At 38.5% G+C, this 17,663-nt stretch overlaps 2 protein-coding genes across 8 annotated transcripts in view; one reads left to right on the top strand and one right to left on the bottom strand.

Annotated features, from left to right (window-relative positions):
• LOC306856991 (dynamin-2-like) overlaps positions 1-10,330 on the top strand; it is a 58,973-nt gene extending 48,643 nt beyond the window's left edge. For 4 of the 7 annotated variants that reach the window (XM_079396585.1, XM_079396582.1, XM_079396581.1 and 1 more), the window contains 2 exons: positions 1,885-2,121; positions 3,373-5,529. In XM_079396585.1, coding sequence (XP_079252711.1) covers positions 1,885-2,121; positions 3,373-3,442 — 307 coding nt within the window. In that variant the 3' untranslated portion in view covers positions 3,443-5,529. Of the gene's footprint in view, positions 1-1,884; positions 2,122-3,372; positions 5,538-7,278 lie in introns of those variants that run through there. The other 3 variants (XM_079396586.1, XM_079396587.1, XM_079396584.1) reach the window with 3 other exon arrangements.
• LOC306857022 (transmembrane emp24 domain-containing protein 1-like) lies at positions 9,882-16,643 on the bottom strand. Its single transcript, XM_079396648.1, has 4 exons — positions 15,868-16,643; positions 14,852-14,949; positions 13,554-13,731; positions 9,882-10,893 (listed from the first exon to the last, which is right to left on the bottom strand). Exons 1-4 carry the CDS (start codon positions 16,051-16,053, stop codon positions 10,675-10,677), a joined length of 681 nt encoding a protein of 226 aa, XP_079252774.1. The 5' UTR covers positions 16,054-16,643; the 3' UTR covers positions 9,882-10,674.
• Between the last annotated feature and the right edge of the window lie 1,020 nt (positions 16,644-17,663).

Genomic DNA, 17,663 nt, shown 5'->3' with positions numbered 1-17,663 from the left:
ACATTTTAAACATAAAACATTGAATACTGATATTTAAAATTATTTTAAAAATGAAAATAGACTTTAAATGTGAAATTAAAACCACCAGTAGGTATGGCAAGCCGTTTTGACTTTTATTCCTTCTCAGGATATGAATTCTTGATATCAACAATTCAGTTTTTACTAGTTAAAATGTTAATTCTTGATATCAGAAATAAAATTTCTACTAGTAACAATGGCTATTTTTGATATCAGCAATTGTATTTCCACTAGTAACAATGTTAATTCTTGATATCAACAATTACATTTTCACTAGTTAAAATGCCAATTCTTGATATCAACAATTAAATTCTTGATATCTGTAATTGTATTTTCACTAGTTAAATGTCACCATAGGCTGCCATTCAAAATCAATTGTTGATATCAAGAATTAATTTCTTACTAGTTGAAATTCCAATTTCACATATCAGAAATACAATTCTTACTAGTAAAAATGTCTATTCTTGATATCAAGAACTAAATTATTGATATCAAGAATTAAATTGTTGATATCAGAAATTAACATTGTCACTAGTGACAATTAAATTGTTGATATCAAGAACTAAATTGTTGATATCAAGAATTAGCATTATTACTAGTGGAAATGCAATTGCTGATATCAAAAATAGCCATTGTTACTAGTAGAAATATAATTCCTGATATCAAGAATTAACATTTTTACTAGTAAAAACTGAATTGTTGATATCAAGAATTCATATCCTGAGAAGGAATAAAAGTCAAAACGGCTTGGCATAAGTAGGTGGTAGAAAGTCACTGGTAATAAGTGAGTCATTGCGACTGAACCAAATCATTTAACAGTTGATTCATTCAGGAACGAAGCAGTGTCATGTTGCTCAGAGACGCAAAACAGTGCTGTGGCTGTTTGGAATAATTTTTTTGTCAGCGAAATGGAGCAAAAACAGGCAATAGGATGTCTAAAACATAAGTTTCTTAATATTAACTAATTGTTTATTGAACTGTTGTATAAAATCAATATCACACACATATAAATATATAAATTTTCTGCCCCCATATCTTGAATTTTGCAATCATTCTTAATGCATTTTAATAGACTGAATCTTGCAGTGAAAGAACACACTGTAAATGCGCACGTGTACCGTGTAACCCGCTTCATCAACACGTAGGATAATGTATGCCTGCACTGCACTCCGAAGATGTTTTGTTTGGTTTTTGCAAAAAAATATTGTCAAATTGCACATCGTTAAAACAACAATTACGATATTATCGCAGACAATATATATCGCACACCCCTACGACTGACGCATTTGTATTACATTCCAACGGGCACCGTTATCAGGACCATGAAACCGTATCCGTGCTGACTGGCCCGGATCGGCACCGAATGGCAAACCATTGATAGTGGAAAAGCGTCTATAGTCATTTCAACAAAAAAACATCAAGTTTGAAATGTAACACAGGGAATTCTTGGAATGTCAACTTACGGTTATCCACTGGAAATTATTATATCGTTCTTTTTCACTTCCAAAAGCGGTATACTTCCGTAAAATTGTGTAATGTAATGTTCAAAACAGTTGCATTTTTACAGTCTTTTATCGTTAAATTCACTCAATTTTTTTTTTTACAGTGTAGTGTCCAACAAATGCACTGATCTTTGGCATTTGTCAGACTTGGGACAATCTTGGCCCAAGCCAAGGCCCCAAATGTGGGTACTGCTGTAATTTCATAATTTTGAACAAATTAGTTTGGAACTTGTTTCAGGAGTTTTACCTGAAGAACTTCACCATGAGTATACTGGGCCTTAAGTGTAGCGTACCTACTAAACTTGTTTTAGTGTCCTTAATAACTGTTTTAATACTATATTTCTTCTTTTCCTGCCCTGTGTAGCCCCATCTCCCAGCGCAGACCGCCTACATCGGCCCCACCCCCCAGCAGGCCTCCAGCAGTGAGAGGTCCAACACCAGGCCCGCCCCCTCTTAACCCCACCCCCTCCTTTGCAGCTCCACCCATTCCCTCTCGCCCAGGCCAGCCCATTAATGCTTACAGCAACAGCAGCCAGGATCCTTTCAGTGCGCCCCCTCAGATCCCCTCCCGCCCCGCCCGCGTCCCTCCGGGCATCCCCAGGTAAGACACTAAACCATCTGTCACCTCCATGTAGATGTGTATTCTCGCTGTGCAGTTGAGAACGAGAGTCTTGTATTTGAAGCTCAGAGGACTGAGGAAAATATTGTTTGAACAAGGTTTGACTGTTGTACTGTTTCTTCAGCTCTTATTCTTCTCTCACTAGAAAATGCATGCAGAAATTTTCTCCTGTCACATACTACTACTAATATTATTAATGCAAACAAGTTTTCCTTCATTTACTTCTCAGCATATTCTTTCTAATCCTTCCAGTGATATATTTTTCCTGTTTTGATCTCCTTTCATCTCTTCTGTTTTTCTTCTTCTTGTTTCTACTAATCTAGCCTCATCTGTTCTCATCTCTTTTCCATTCAAATTTTTATCTGGTTTTTCTTATACCTTATCGTGTTTTCTCACTTTGTCTCATCTGGTATTTTCTTATCCCTTCCTGTCTTTTCTGCCTCGTTTCCTTTAATGCCATCTTGCCATCTCTTTTCTCATTTAGTCTTATCTAGCCTCTTTTGTCTTGTCTCTTCCTGTCTTTTCTTATCTTGATTTATTAAATTTGGTCTCTTCTTCTCTTCTGCTTTTGTGTGGCCTCGTCAAGCCACTTCTTGTCTTACATAGTCTCACTTAACTTCTCTTCTCATCCCATCTCATCTTGTCATATATCTTTTCATCTCATCTCTTCACTTCGTCTTATTTCTTCAAATTTTCTCATCTTGCCTCCTCTTCTGTTCTTGTCTATTCTTCATTTTTTTTTCTTATCTCATTTAATGTCATTAAGGCTTGTCTCTCCTTATCTTTTGTCTCTTCTCCTCTCATCTAGTTTCATTAAAGGGATAGTTCACCAAAAAATGAAAATTCTGTCATTATTTACTCACAATCATGTCGTTCCAAACCTGTAAGACCTTCTTTGTTCATCTTCGGAACACAAGATATTTTTGATGGAATCTGAGAGCTCTCTGACCCTCCATAGACAGCAGTGATATTACCACGATCAACGCACAGAAACGATCCCTTTAAGTCTTGTCTCTCATCTCCTCTCCTCTTGTGTCTTTTCTCATTCTTATGTGGTCTTATCTAGTCTTGTCTCTCCTCATCTTTTGTCTCTTGTCATCTCTTCGCATCTAGTCTTATCAATTCTTGTCTCTTCATCTCATCTAGTCTACTTCCTTATCCCCTCTCCTTCATCATTTCCCTGTGGTTGTGGGTAGGTCTCACCTTTGTTTCTCACTATTTCTCCTCCTACAGCAGAAGACCCCCTGGCGCTCCCAACCGGCCCACCATTATCCGCCCCGCCGAGCCCTCTCTGCTAGACTAGACCCATGCGCTGGCCACCATAGGCTGACAGAAAGAAAGAAAGAGAGAGGAAGGGCTGGAGAACTGCACTGAAACATGTGCATGTGTGTCTACACATACAGCCTGACCAATAGACCTAAATAATCCACTCAAACTGTCCTCTGATCAGCGCTGCTAATCACATCCGTACTTTTAAAGCCCAGAGGTCTAAAGCACATAAATATTCAAATAAAATTATTGTTGTTATTATTTTGTTCAAATGTAGAGTGAACTAAAGGTACAAGTGGCCTCCAACTTTCAGTCATGTCATCACTCACATAGGTCAGGTGACCACCAGGGGGTATCCTACTCAACTTATGTAGACGAAACCACATTAGACTCATTATGCCTCCTCTCTGACTAGTGGTTTAATGTGGGATAAGATGTATACAAGCACTGTGCAAGCTAGTTGCTGTTAAACTAGCCTGTCTTCTTCCGGTTCTTGGGTAACTTAAGGGAGGTTGAAGACTGTTTCTTGTTATAGACACTTTCTTCATGTGTTTTTTAATTTCATTCTGTGTTTTCTTGACTTTCTAACTTGATATGCTGAAATAAGACACCATGACCGTTGTTGTTGTTATTGCTATGTGGGATTGATTTTGATCTGATTTCTTTGTTTTTCATGTTCAATTGGCCGTATAAGTTCGATATCCTTCAAAACAGCACTTAGTACCGAGCGACTGTTAATTATGACTCAATAGCAGCTAACCGATCAGAGAAATGCAAACATACAAGTTCACAAGTCAAAAAAATAGATGTTGACACTCATATTTGGAGTTGACGAGCAACATCCTCTTTCTGTTGTGTCGGGAAATTCAATTCTTGAAAAGCACTTCTAGTTCTTGTGTGATGGGAATTTCTGGAAAGCACGGTATCCTGGAAAGCACGGTAATCACTCGCGACGGGCCGACCCGTCAGAGCTCAAAGCTCCAACTCCAAATCTCGTAACAGTTTGCGCTAGCTTAGCATTCTGATCATTGTAAATTAAATGAATCTGCAAGGCGCTTTTATTTTTGCATTCAGGGATGGTGAGGGTCAGGGGAGGGTTTATGAGCGGGAAAACATCAGGAAGCCGGAATGCACTCAAACACAGGGTCGCAGGCTTGGTACATGTAAGTGTATTTGGGGTCTGGGGGCGTTTGCTTTACAGAACCAGTCCGCTCTTGCCTACAAAGACACAGGGAACTTTCTGAACACAAAAAACGGTGAACCTTTAACGTAGAGATCATAGTAGATGTGCTAACACGCGTATTTCTGACTATTATTTATAACCTGGGTATTTGTCTTTGTTGATTTACATTTTTCACAAACTGTTTGCTTTGAGTAGAACAACCGATATTCTTTGCTATCGATAGATTTATGCCCCTTCAGTTGCGTTAACAATGGTTGAACAGAATTCAGAGTGAACGCGGTCCAGCTGGTTTTCTGTTGGATCCTGTTTTGATTGCAGAATCTTTGACGTTTTCTTTTAATTGATGTGCATGCGAGGAAATGGGCTGTGATTAATTTTGTTTTCTTGATTATTTTGAGGGTAAAAATAGGGATTTGGTGTAAGCAGGAGCGGGTCTTTGATTTTAGCATCGATTTGTCTGTAAATAATCAAAGGCTTTGAGTCGGACTTGAGATTAAACTTAAAAATTAGTTGTGTATTTCAGGAGCTGAATGCTCTTTAATCACTCCTGTGTGTTACGGCTACAGTGATGGCAACCGCTGCTCCTCCTTCAGGCTTCTTCAAGGCTTGAATTAAAATCGTATCCATCCATATCTTTTCCGATTTAAAATTACTTCAACATCTGTTAAGAACTGGATGAAGCCCAGATCACTGCAGCCATAACTTTTTTCTGGTCTTTGGTTATGGTGACCCGATCCCCGTCTCTCCCTCTAATAATTGTGTCCCTTTTGTATGGAGTGAGGGACTGACGCATCCTTTTTTTATGCTTTTGGAATAACAAATCCTTGTCAAGTGCCTGTGTAGCAATTAAAATGGACTTGGAACAAAATGCATAATGAGAATTGGAAATGAGATGATAATAAAAGGTGTTGTGTATAATAAAGATCTGGTGCTCTGGTGGTCGGTGTTTCCTTGTGTCACGTCTCCTCGCTGTCTGCTTGATTTTCTATGACATGTCTCTCCCAGCATGCATCTCTTCCTCTCGGTGTTCTCATGGAAATAAATCAAAAGTAGTTTCACTTATCTGTGACTGCATACAAAACCACATGCCCTTCTTTTGAATAAGTACTCAACTTCCCATTATTGCATATTCCAAACTGGTATTGGATAAGGAGTGTGGATAAGTCTTCTACCGGTTCTAATTGATTTAGACCTACAATAATAATAATAAAAAAAGAATTTCTACGTATTCGATTACATGATAGAGAGCCCATGCTATGACTGTAAAATATCACAAGAACTTTGTCACAATGTTAAAAATATAAGAATACCAGTTTTCCTGAAGTACCAGCAAAACTGAGTAGCTACAAGGTAAATTTGGTATCATTGAGATATGAACACTCCTGCATTTTTAAGTCAGTTGGGCATCCACTAAGTAACACTCATTGTTAATGGCAAATGTGTTTTTGAAGTGCCTAAGATGAATGTGAATGCAATGGCCAATTGTAGGTGTTAAAAGTTGGCGCATCCACTTAGAACCATTTAAAACTACTTTTTAGTTGCCTTCACGGTATAGTTATCCATTACCGTAATTTCGAGATGACAGCACGTGATGTTCTACTCAACATCAACGCCAAAGTGTTAACGTGTTCGAAGAACTCGTTATTTTAACTTCTAAACTGGAAACGTTCTGAGAGCTTGGACCATGTGAACGCTATACCTGACATACGCTACTCTGTGAAAATGACCGTAATTACGTCATGGCGTGATTGCAGCTCTTGTTCATATTAAACTAAATTTTGGAAGCAAGTGTTAACGCATTGGTCAATCAAAGGTTAAGTCAGTGATATATCCATGCTATACCATTAAAAATGTGTTTGTGTTCATCGTAAACTCAATGGCTTTGAATCAAGCCATTAACTGAATTATATAGGTTCCAAATGATTCCCTACCTACTGAGAAAGTCCATACTTTTGAGTTATTTTTCTATTGCATGATAAATATAAGTGTTAGCAAGAAGCTAAATAGAGGTAATCGATTAGTTACTATGGTATTTCTAGGCTAGTATATAGGTTACAGTCCCATTACCCTCACATTTCAACTGAAAAAGGGATCCTCCACAAACTCCCCATAGCACAAGGACTTAGCTGAAAATTGTGCACTGATGCATAGCTACTTAAACATCCATCCAAGTATTTATTTTTAGCATGCACTAGTTAATAAATCATAGATACTGTTTTAAATAGATGTACTGTCAATCGGAATGGAGCACAAGAACATGTAATGAGCTGATGAGTCACATTTGCAGAGCTAAGGGTCTCTAGAACAGGAATAAGAACCACATGGCTTCATTACCGCTACTTCCTCTGTAAAGCTGACCTTTTAAGTGTGGCTCATAAGCACGTTTCCTTAGTGGAAGTAAAAAAAAAAGAGAGAGAGAAGTCATATGTCATCATGGAAGGCCACATCTAATTTTTCTATCAAAATTAGCTGTTTCTACATAAGTGGTTTCACAACTTTTGAGATATTACTCTACCCCCAACCCCCCTCCACATCCACACAGCGTACATGGTCATAATGAAAACCTCGGTATTTCATAGCTCATCAGATCCTGTCGAGTTACTGTAAACATGCATGTTTCACTCTGTACAGCACGCAAATGAAATTCTCACTACTGATCTGTGCTTCTGGTTGCGGTTGTTGAACAGACGTCCACCTCCCCGACGGCCAGAGAACCAGTGGTGAAGCTGATCCGGTGCTCTGGAGGAGGATCACCATATAGATGCTCTACTGCACCATGAGGACATGATGCCTGTCTCCAAAGGATATCAAAGGAACAATCAATTGGATTGGAAAAAATTAAACTTTTCCTGTGCAATTTAAAAAACTGACCAAAAATTAGATTCTTCTAGATATTACACAGTCTTGTTTTAACGTTACTCTCATCTTGATCTGAAAAGGTGCTGGCCTACTTTTTTCTTTTTTTAGCGGTCTTGGTTCTAAAGGTAGCTTTTCCCATTAGGTTTCTCCATAGAGTAAATCAAAACGTTGACCCAAATCAAACCAGCTCAGAATTGCAACATTACAAACTTTGATTTTAAACAAAAACCAGGTATGAAGCACTGTGAATGATGGTGAATCTGAAATAAGCTTACAATTTAAAACTATTGACTTGGAGTCATTGATTTTATATATTAAAAACAATACAATTAACTTTTTTTTTCAAACTTTGAAATATTTACAAAGGAATAGAATAAATACAGGTACATCTAAAAAAAATTGAATATTGTGAAAAAGATCAATATTTTTTGTCACTCATTTCAGAAAGTGAAACCCATGTATTATATAGATTCATTACACATAGTGAAATATTTCAAGCCTTTATTTATTGAAATTTTGATGATTATGTCTTACAGATAATGAAAACCCAAAATTCAGTGACTCAGAAAATTGGAATATTACATAAGATCAATAAAAAAAGGATATTTCAAACAGAAATGTCAGGCTTCTGAAAAGTATGTTCATTTCTATGCACTCAATACTTGGTTGGGCCTCCTTTTGCATTAATTACTGCATCAATGTGGCGTGGCATGGAGGCAATCAGCCTGTGGCACTGCTCAGGTGTAATGGAAACCTAGGTTTCTTTGATAGCGGCCTTCAGATCATCTGCATTGTTGGGTCTGGTGTCTCTCATCTTCCTCTTGACAATACCCCATAGAGAATCTATCCTTTTTTTATTGATCAGGTCAGGAGAGTTTGCTGGCTAATCAAGCACAGTAACACTATGGTCATTGAACCAGCTTTTGGTACCTTTGGCAGTGTGGGCAGATGCCAAGTCCTGCTGGAAAATGAAATCAGCATCTCCATAAAGCTTGTCAGCAGAAGGAAGCATGAAGTGCTCTAAAATTTCCTGGTAGATGGCTGCGTTGACTGTGGACTTCAGAAAACAAAGTGGACCAACACCAGCATATAATATGCTTTGATACAGCACTCTGTATACAGCCACACCTTTCAGTAATGACCCTCTGTGACTTACCCTCTTTGAGGAAGGCGTCGATGTTCGTCTTCTGGATCATTGCCAAGTCATCAGTCTTCAACATCATTGTGGTTTTAAAGAGCAAGCGAGACTGTAGGGTTGGTCATTAATTGAAACTCAAATGTAAATATTCTAATAGTTTGAGACACTGATCTTTGACTTTCATGAGCTGTAAGCTCTAATCATCAAAATTAAAACAAAAAAACTTTTGAAATGTTTTACTTTACATGTAATGAATCTAAAATATATGAAAGTTTCACTTTTTGAAATAAGTTACAAGAAAAAACTTTTTCACGATATTCTAATTTTTTTTTTCAGATGTACCTGTAGAGTGCTGCGTTGATGACATACTGTATTTTTTAGGCCAAACCATAAGTTTGCATCATCCTGGTTCTCTCGACAAAGACCAAATAGATTTTTTTCTCATTGGCTTTTGGATTACTGCAGAAAATAAGCTCTGTTACAAACAAAAGCTGATTCTTCCACATTTGGTTCATCATGAAACTTATCACACATGAACACAACTGTATGTTAAAACCTAAACACAATCACGACATGTAGAAAACTAAACGTAGGCTATAAACGAACTACACCAGGGTCACGTGACTTCAGCATCACCGCCATTAAGCTAGTGAATAGATGAGTTTGCGTGATTACATTTAATGTCCCCAAAAACTTGTGAATTTACTTTTGTATTTTAAAGCATTGAATAAAACGTGTGAACATGAGCTTGTGTTCACCACAGACCTTATTTCAACCAAAAACCCATAAAAAAAACCTTTAGTACGATGGAACCAGGTGATGTAAAATGCTAAATTATTTCCAGGTTTTGGTCTACAAAAATACATCAAGGAACTACAGGAGGTGCGTTCCACTTGACTTTTTGACACCCATTTGCAAACTTTCCTAAGCACTTCCACTCAGGGGAATCCATGCTGTCATTTTGAAGTGTGTTCCACTTTGTAAAGTGGTAGAGGAAAGTTTATATGGACAGGCTGTTGCCCCCAACATGAAACACGGTTTACTGTAATGATTCTAAGAAATTCAAATAATCAACAGCTTCGGATGTTCCAATTCAACCAATTGTAAAGTTTCCACCAGTAGTGAGCACTCTTGCAAGCAATAACATATATCGGAGTCAACAAGATGGAGGGAAGTTAGCAAGGGAAGGGCAGAAGAATGCATCCAGGGAGATAAACATGTCATTTGCAGTTTATAGGAGTGGGTGGCTCCTGCCAGATCAGGACCAGAATATGATTGCTTGACAAGGAACATGACCCAACTTGCAAAAGTTTATTTACAAGTTATGAATGCCAAATGGCTACTGAATAAATGATGTTAGATGAATGAACTCTAGGGACTCTTATTTATAGGTAGTTTGTAATAAATTTGGTTGTACATACATTTTACTAGGCTTGTGGTTTAATGAGAACATTTGTATATTATTGCAGGGTGATGGAAGAATAAAATAAACACTAATCTACAGATTAACCTGTAGAAAACAAAGATTAATGGCAACGATCTTGAAAGTATTGTTATGAAACGATGTGATTCTGATTCCCACAGTACAGTAATAACTCAATTCATTGCAGTCAGCAACTGACTTGAAATGTAACATTAATAACTCAGATGAGTTTCGAATTCATTTGCCATGCCACAAACGACTGAGCTGCATTTGTTCCAAATGAGATGCTAATGTGCTGTATAATAAACCATTCAAAGCAAAACATTCCCTTGGATTTTTATTTTCCTGCCGTATAAATCCATAAGTAATGTTAATCGCAATGTTATTTATTTCAAAAGTCTTATAAATTATTTTAACCACAGTGTTTTAAAAGTCAAATACAAAGTTACATTCAAATGTGTCCACAGTACTTCAAGTAAATTTAGTGTTCAGCAGTGTTAGCGTTCCACAGAAAACTCTTATAATTAAAACTGAGAAATGGTCAATAGCCAAACACTTCAATTCTACCATAAACTAGAGGGATATTTTTTGGACCTGAGAGTTTCCACAAGTCTTCATTTACAGAATCCATTATTCCAGCATATTCCCTCCAGGTCATCTCTGCTATGTACAAACTCTGTGTTTGTCACTGAATAATCTGCGTAACGTGTAGATCTGGGTGAGGGCCACGCTAACCATGACCAGCAGACTGACACTGGACCAGAAGGAAACCCGCCACAGGTTATCCTCCAGCAGGTAACGGTCACGAGCCTCGAATGCCCGCAGCGTCGTCTGTAGCTGACGGCTTCGCTCCAGGTTCTTGTGCACAGCGTCCATTGTGTCCTGTGTGGAGAGAAAACGTGTGAAGCTTCCTACAAAACATTTTGAAACCTTGCATTTTGGTTGCAGATGATCAGTGCCAGAACTAGAGCTTTAAGGAAAATTTTAACTGCAAATAATTTTCTTAACTGCATTCAACCATTTTTAAAAAAAGTTCTGGAAACAAAGTGAAAATACCAGCCTGGTAGCTTTTCTTTAACCCTAATAAAGCCTACTGTATAATATTTGGTACGCAAATTTCAAATGATCAAAATAAAGCATAACCTGAAACCTGAAAACCCTGTAGTACACAATCCACAACATGCCTTCTGTTGTCTGACTGATAGCTTACACTTGTTAACAAGCACAAGGGCGTCGGACAGGGGGTAATAGTGGAACTGAGTAACAGGGGCCCTTGGCGAGGAGGCGGCCCATAATGATATTCTGATTATTAATATGATTGACGAAGTGCTGTGTTGTGAGGGTCCCACCCCCTTGGTTGTATGACCGGGGCCCAACATTTGGTGCTACGCCCCCGAGCAAGCAAAAGGCCTTTTAGTGTAATTGTAAAATCATCCACTTTCAGGTTGTGATATTTGCTGATTTTTGTTATTAGGGGAACCTGAGAATAACTTTTATATTGTTGGTAATATTTCAAGATGAACACTTACTGGACTTAAGCAGCTTAGGTTTATTAGAAAACTCATGGTAAAATTTGTGGGGAAAACTCAACGATCATAAAATGACACATTTAAAGCATTAATACCATTTTACTAAGACATTTTATTAGGAGATACAGATTGACGACAAGGCCTAATATTTATATGCATTTTATGTAACTGGTCTCTCATGTTGTTAAAAAGCTCTCATTGATTTACATTATAAACATTATAATCAGAATTTCATCTTTTTAGCCATATAAATATTAGCAGCTGAACCAAATTACATATTGTTGCTCAGTTTGAGCTCTATATTCTCCGTTATCATATTCAAGAGTTTTTATTTGTCACATACACAATTATACAGGGTATAACCAGCAGTGAAATGTAGGTCAGGTCCGCTCCAAGGACAGTGCAATTATATAGAATACAAATATTAAGAAGGAGAAGTACAAAACATAAAATAAAATAAAATAAGATAAGATAATAAATATAAATGTGCAGGTCAGTATGTTGTTGACTTAAATAGTAATAAGACGAAAGTGCAAAATAATGTGCAAAAAAGTTGTACAGGGTGTTTGAATAGCAGCAATATGAGGTAGAGAAAAATTATGAATAACTTATTGATATGGCGATATTTACATGGAGTCAAGTGATGTTATGACACAGAGTTAGAGTTTAGGAGCCTAATGGCCTGGGGGAAGAAGCTCCTCCTAAGTCTCTCAGTTTTTGCCATCAGGCTACGGAAGCGCTTACCAGATTGTAGCAAAGTGAATAGACGGTTACCAGGGTGATTTGGGTCCTTGAAATTTTTAACAGCTCTGTTTTTGCAGCGTTTGAGGTAGATGTCCTGCGGAGAGGGGAGAGCAGACCCTGAGATGCGCTCAGCTAAGCGCACAACTCTCTGTAGTGCTTTGCAGTCCTGATTTGAGCTGTTTCCATACCACACTGAGATGCACTGAGTCAATACACTTTCTATGGTCCCTGAATAGAAAGTTTTCAGGATTGCTGGTGAGACCCTGAATTTCCTCAGCTGTCGCAGATGGTGCAGTCTTTGCCTGGCTTTCTTAACCTGTGATTGGATGTGTGTAGTCCAAGTCAGGTTCTCGGAGATGTTTGCACCGAGGTACTTGAAGCTACTCACTCTCTCCACAGGGGTCCCACTGATCCTGAGAGGAGAGTAGGGCTGCTGCTGTCTCTTCCTAAAGTCCATGATCAGCTCTTTAGTTTTGCTCACATTCAGAGAGAGACAGTTGTCCTGGCACCATGATGTGAGTCTCTCTACCTCGTCCAAGTATGCGGACTCATCGTTGTTGGAGATGAGGCCCAGAACCACAGTATCATCAGCGAATTTGACAATAGATGTGGAGCTGTGAGAGGACACGCAGTCATGCGTGTAGAGAGAGTAAAGCAGGGGACTCAGGACACAGCCCTGTGGGGCTCCTATGTTCAGAGTGATGGAGTTTGAGGTGAACTGGCCAACTTTCACCACTTGAGGTCTGCCGGTGAGGAAGTCTTGAATCCAGTCACAGAGTGAGGAGTTTAGGCCGAGGTCTGTGAGTTTAGATGCCAGCTTGATGGGGACTATAGTGTTGAAAGCTGAGCTATAGTCAATGAATAGCAGCCTTACATAATTCCCATTGTTGCTGTATTATATGAGCCATAGACTGTATTATATGAGCCATAGACTAGGTGTATCAAATAATACGAATTTTCGTTTCTACTGTTAAAAAGATTTTGCTGACTATTATTTCATGTGTCAGGTCCTACAGTTAAGAAAACTTATAGCGCCAATACGGTTTGTTTACTACAAAAGCATATCTGTAATTTTATGTACAGTATGTGGGATAAAAATGGTATCATGATGGAACCTTTTTTGAACTTAAAAAATGTTTTCACAAAGCAGCTGTGCTTGCTGGGTTCTAGAACTGATTTGATTTGATATTTATCATGCACATGATCCACATCCTACAATAATAAGAACTGTAAACTGGGCAGATGAATGAAGTGCTGTGATTTGTGTACCCTGATATCCTCCAGTTTGTACTCCAGCGAGTCCTCCGGTTCAGCCAGAGCAGCATCAGCCTCATCATCCTCCTCTGGTCCATCCACAATCACCTCCACGTACACCATCTTCTCTGAAATATGGCTAAAGCTGTTGTCAAAGCAAATCCTGTAGTCGCCCTCCTCAGTGGGGTCCACCCTGACAGCAAACACCCAACACACACAAAGCAAAATTACTATAATGCAAAAGTCATGACTTCAATAAATATGATGAAATATTAGATCAAAAAATTAAATCCATACAATAGAAGTCCATAACAACAGAAACCAATGGTCACTTAAACTGTAACAAATATTTTTTGAAATCTATTTTGTTTTCATATTCAAACCTATGGAAGCTTATTTCCAGAATAAAACAGAATAAAAATGAGAATTTTATTTTATTCTATTCTATATAGACTTTTTTTTATTACAATTCTCACATTTTTTCTCACAATTATGAGTTAATACCTCATATTTTTTTATAGTTTTAGGCCTGGTTTCACAGACAGGGCTTAGGTCAAACCAGGATTAAGCAATAGTTCAATTAGGACATTTAAGTAGTTTTTATAAACATGCTTTAGAAAAAAACAATACTGGTGTGCATCTTGAGACAAAAAGGCACTGCCATATTTTAAGATCAGTCAGTGCAAGTTTATTTCAGTTGAAACAGCTCAGACTTGCATTTTAGTCTGGGATTAGGCCTAGGTCTCTGCACACTGAGTCCGAATTTTTCGTTCGAAATTATCGCACGTTAAAAAATAAATACAACCTCACGTGTCAATCTCATTTGCACACTGCCTCCGAAACTTTCATCCGTCAAAAAAAAATCGGATCAGGTTCGATTTTTTTGCGTTTTCGCATCCATTTTGATAGGAAAGGATAGGGAATACGAAAAAACTTAAAAATGCATGCGAAAATTTCAGACTCAGTGTGCAATGGCCTTAAGCCTTATTTGTGAAACCGGAGGTTATTCTGTGATGGAAATAAGCTTCCAGTAAAGTAAATAAGAGAGTAATAACAGAACTTACATTTTTGAGTGAACTAACCCTTAAAGTATGCATTTGAATCCATTACTTTTCATTTGACTACCTGGTAACGTAAAAAATTCAGTAAACGGGCAACTGTTTTCTGTAAATTCAGTTGTGGTCACTGTAAGCCCCACAGCAGCAGACAGCATGCAAATTTTCAGCAGAGGACATACAAATACTGTGGGTTATAACAGTCCGAATCTATGCGTAAATGTTTCAGCTTCGTGCACTATGGGATGTGATGCTTACGTGTGTATGCCATCTGATTTTCTGAAGTCGGAGACCAATCTGTATCCGTGCGGGGAGATCAAAGTGAAGCCGACGTCCAGCCCTGAGCCTGCAATGACCTGCAGAAACACACATGGGTTAATGGCAGGGTGATTGATAAATGAAACCGCATTCACAACCCACGTTTTAGTTCTGTAACGTGACATGCATCCCAGTGCAACAGGATAATCAATCAAGACAAAAATACACATATATAAATTCAAAATTCAAATTAGAGGCCTCCTATCTTCCACAGACTGATAAAGCAGCCCATTGAGGAGTCAGTGTGCTGTTACTAGAGATTAAGTGTGGCAAACAGTAACCATGTAGCACTAGACACCGTGATCCTTCCAGCAGAGGGAATGAGCTTTGGGCCGGGTCAGCTGTCCTGCAGCTGTGCCTGTTTTTAACGTAAAGCGGGATGGCTCCACAAACACCCCATAGACATGTGGCACAGTGAATCTTCTGAGAAAGGTCACAACACAGGGCTGGACTAGAATAACTAAAAGACAGAAGCTTCTGTGAGTAAACAGGACTGAATAAGTCCTTATTCAATTGACTTCAATGTCAATAACATTGAACATCCCACCAGAGCTGTAGAAAAGAACCACAACCATAAAACCAAGCCATACACACACTGTTCATGTTATATTAGTATGTGATCACAGGAGACTTATGACTTCATAAGTACAGTCATACATATAAATGCACTTTGACCAAAACATGCACCTGCGAAAGGAAATGTCCTGCTACTTCCTGGTCATTACTGTCAAGCAGAACTGCAATGTAATGCAGTAGTTAATAAGAACCATATTAATAAATAATATTTACACAAAAACTATGCTAAAGCAAAAGTTACACACAAATAACTAGACTGTTTTGACAAGTTACTTCTACTTCTCAAATTTGCTGACTGCTGTGGCTCGATTCATTTCAAGCAGGTTATCATTTAAGTCATTTAAATTAAATAACTGAAATACTTTAAATATTTTATTGACCTGGTACTCCACTTCCATGCTGCTGTTCTTAGTGGCTGTTTGGAAGAAGCACTCGGTTGCTCCGGGAGGTAAAAGGAAAGTGAACTCGGTGTCCTTATTATGTCCGAATGCGAATCCCAAATCCACGCTGAGCGTCAGAAAGAGCAGCAAACGCACTGCGAGACGCGTCTCTTTACACCGCTCCATTACTTTGCTCTTGATCAACACACTCGAGCAGCTGTTTCAAACAGCCCGTCTCCACTGCGAGCGGCGCAATCAACGCTATCGTCGCCTACACTGACTGGAAGAGCATTGTTTGGACTCTTGTGAACTTGCAGTGACAAACAGCCGCGCTTGAAGTTTGATAGCTTCGTTGATAATGAACGCGTAGTTTTCCCGCGTCGCGTAAAACACGCAAAAATGCTCGGTGATTTGTCCAATGGTTCCGACGTCAAGATTCAACGCGCGTCTGTGTCGTTGCGTTGCAGTGCAGGAAACTTTGCATGTTCAATCGTAATGTTTTTATAGGGTTCCGTGTAATATGACACGTTTGTCTATTTGTATCGTACTCTAGGACAGTGGTTCCCAGCCTGGGGGGAGTTCACAGCGGGGGCGCGGGAGCAGATATACTTTGAGGTAGGGCTGGGCGATAAAACGATAACCATAGTGATATAATTTCCTCGATAAAATAAGTTCGATAAATATTCAATGTAATGTTTATACGGCAAAAGCGGAACAAAACAGCGCTACTCATTTGAACCGCGCCGCACGGACCATATCCGCTCGGTTTCAACAGCGGCGCGGGGCAGAGCTGACTAGAGCAGATCACGCAACCACTAAACAGCGCTGTGAGATCCAGTGACAAGCGCTTGAACTCCGCGAAGAACACAAGGGACTGCTATAGTATCAATCGATATCAGTCAACTGATATAGTTTGAATCCAGATCTAACAGCTGAAAAACACTGTGTGCAACGATACAGTCAGAAGGCTTTACAATCTACACATCGCCATCGTTTACAATGGATTAAATAATTACTGTAATAAAATTAACTGCACCATGGTATTGTGGCAGAAATGTGGGGTATTTATATCAAATGCATTATATTAATGAACATGTATTAAATGTATTAAAGGAGTAATGGAATGTAATTAATAAAACTCAAACAGTCAGAAAATTTTAATTTCACCAAATAAATAAGGTTGTTGCAATTTTTACAGATGTTACTGGTTTTGATAATGAACATACATTTTTACATCTGCATCCTAACTCAAACTACTACTTTCAACTCAATGTCAAATGTGCATTTCTAAGAGACAAAAAATATTGTTATTATACAGGGTGAGCACCCCCTGCTGGCCTCACTAACACCTCTTCCAACAGCAACCTAGTTTTCCCAGGAGGTCTCCCATCCAGGTACTGACCAGGCTCAACCCTGCTTAGCTTCAGTGGGCAACCAGTCTTGGGCTGAAGGGTGATATGGCTGCTGGCAAGTAGGTAATCCTGGCCAAAAAAAAAAGAAAAATGTTGCATTGTGATCTCAAGTCGTCATTTAAGTAAATGCTGTTATAATGTTAATGACAAAAACCTTTCTGCAATACTCTGTGAATGCTAATAATATATAATACTATATATAATACTTACCATAATTAGGGGGGGGGGGGGGGATTAGTGCAGTGTAACCATGATAGAACCAACAGAGTGTTATGTATAGGTATAATGTGGTCGTCACATAGAACATCTCTGCAATGTTTTGAAAAAATATTTATGGTTATAAAACTAACAAATTTAACCTTTCAACAAGTGGCTAAAATGAAA

The sequence above is a fragment of the Barbus barbus genome, assembly GCF_936440315.1.
Source record: "Barbus barbus genome assembly, chromosome: 3".
Lineage (NCBI taxonomy): Eukaryota > Metazoa > Chordata > Actinopteri > Cypriniformes > Cyprinidae > Barbus > Barbus barbus.
Note: the sequence above shows the minus strand (reverse complement) of the source record. Positions and strands in the feature narration are given on the sequence as shown.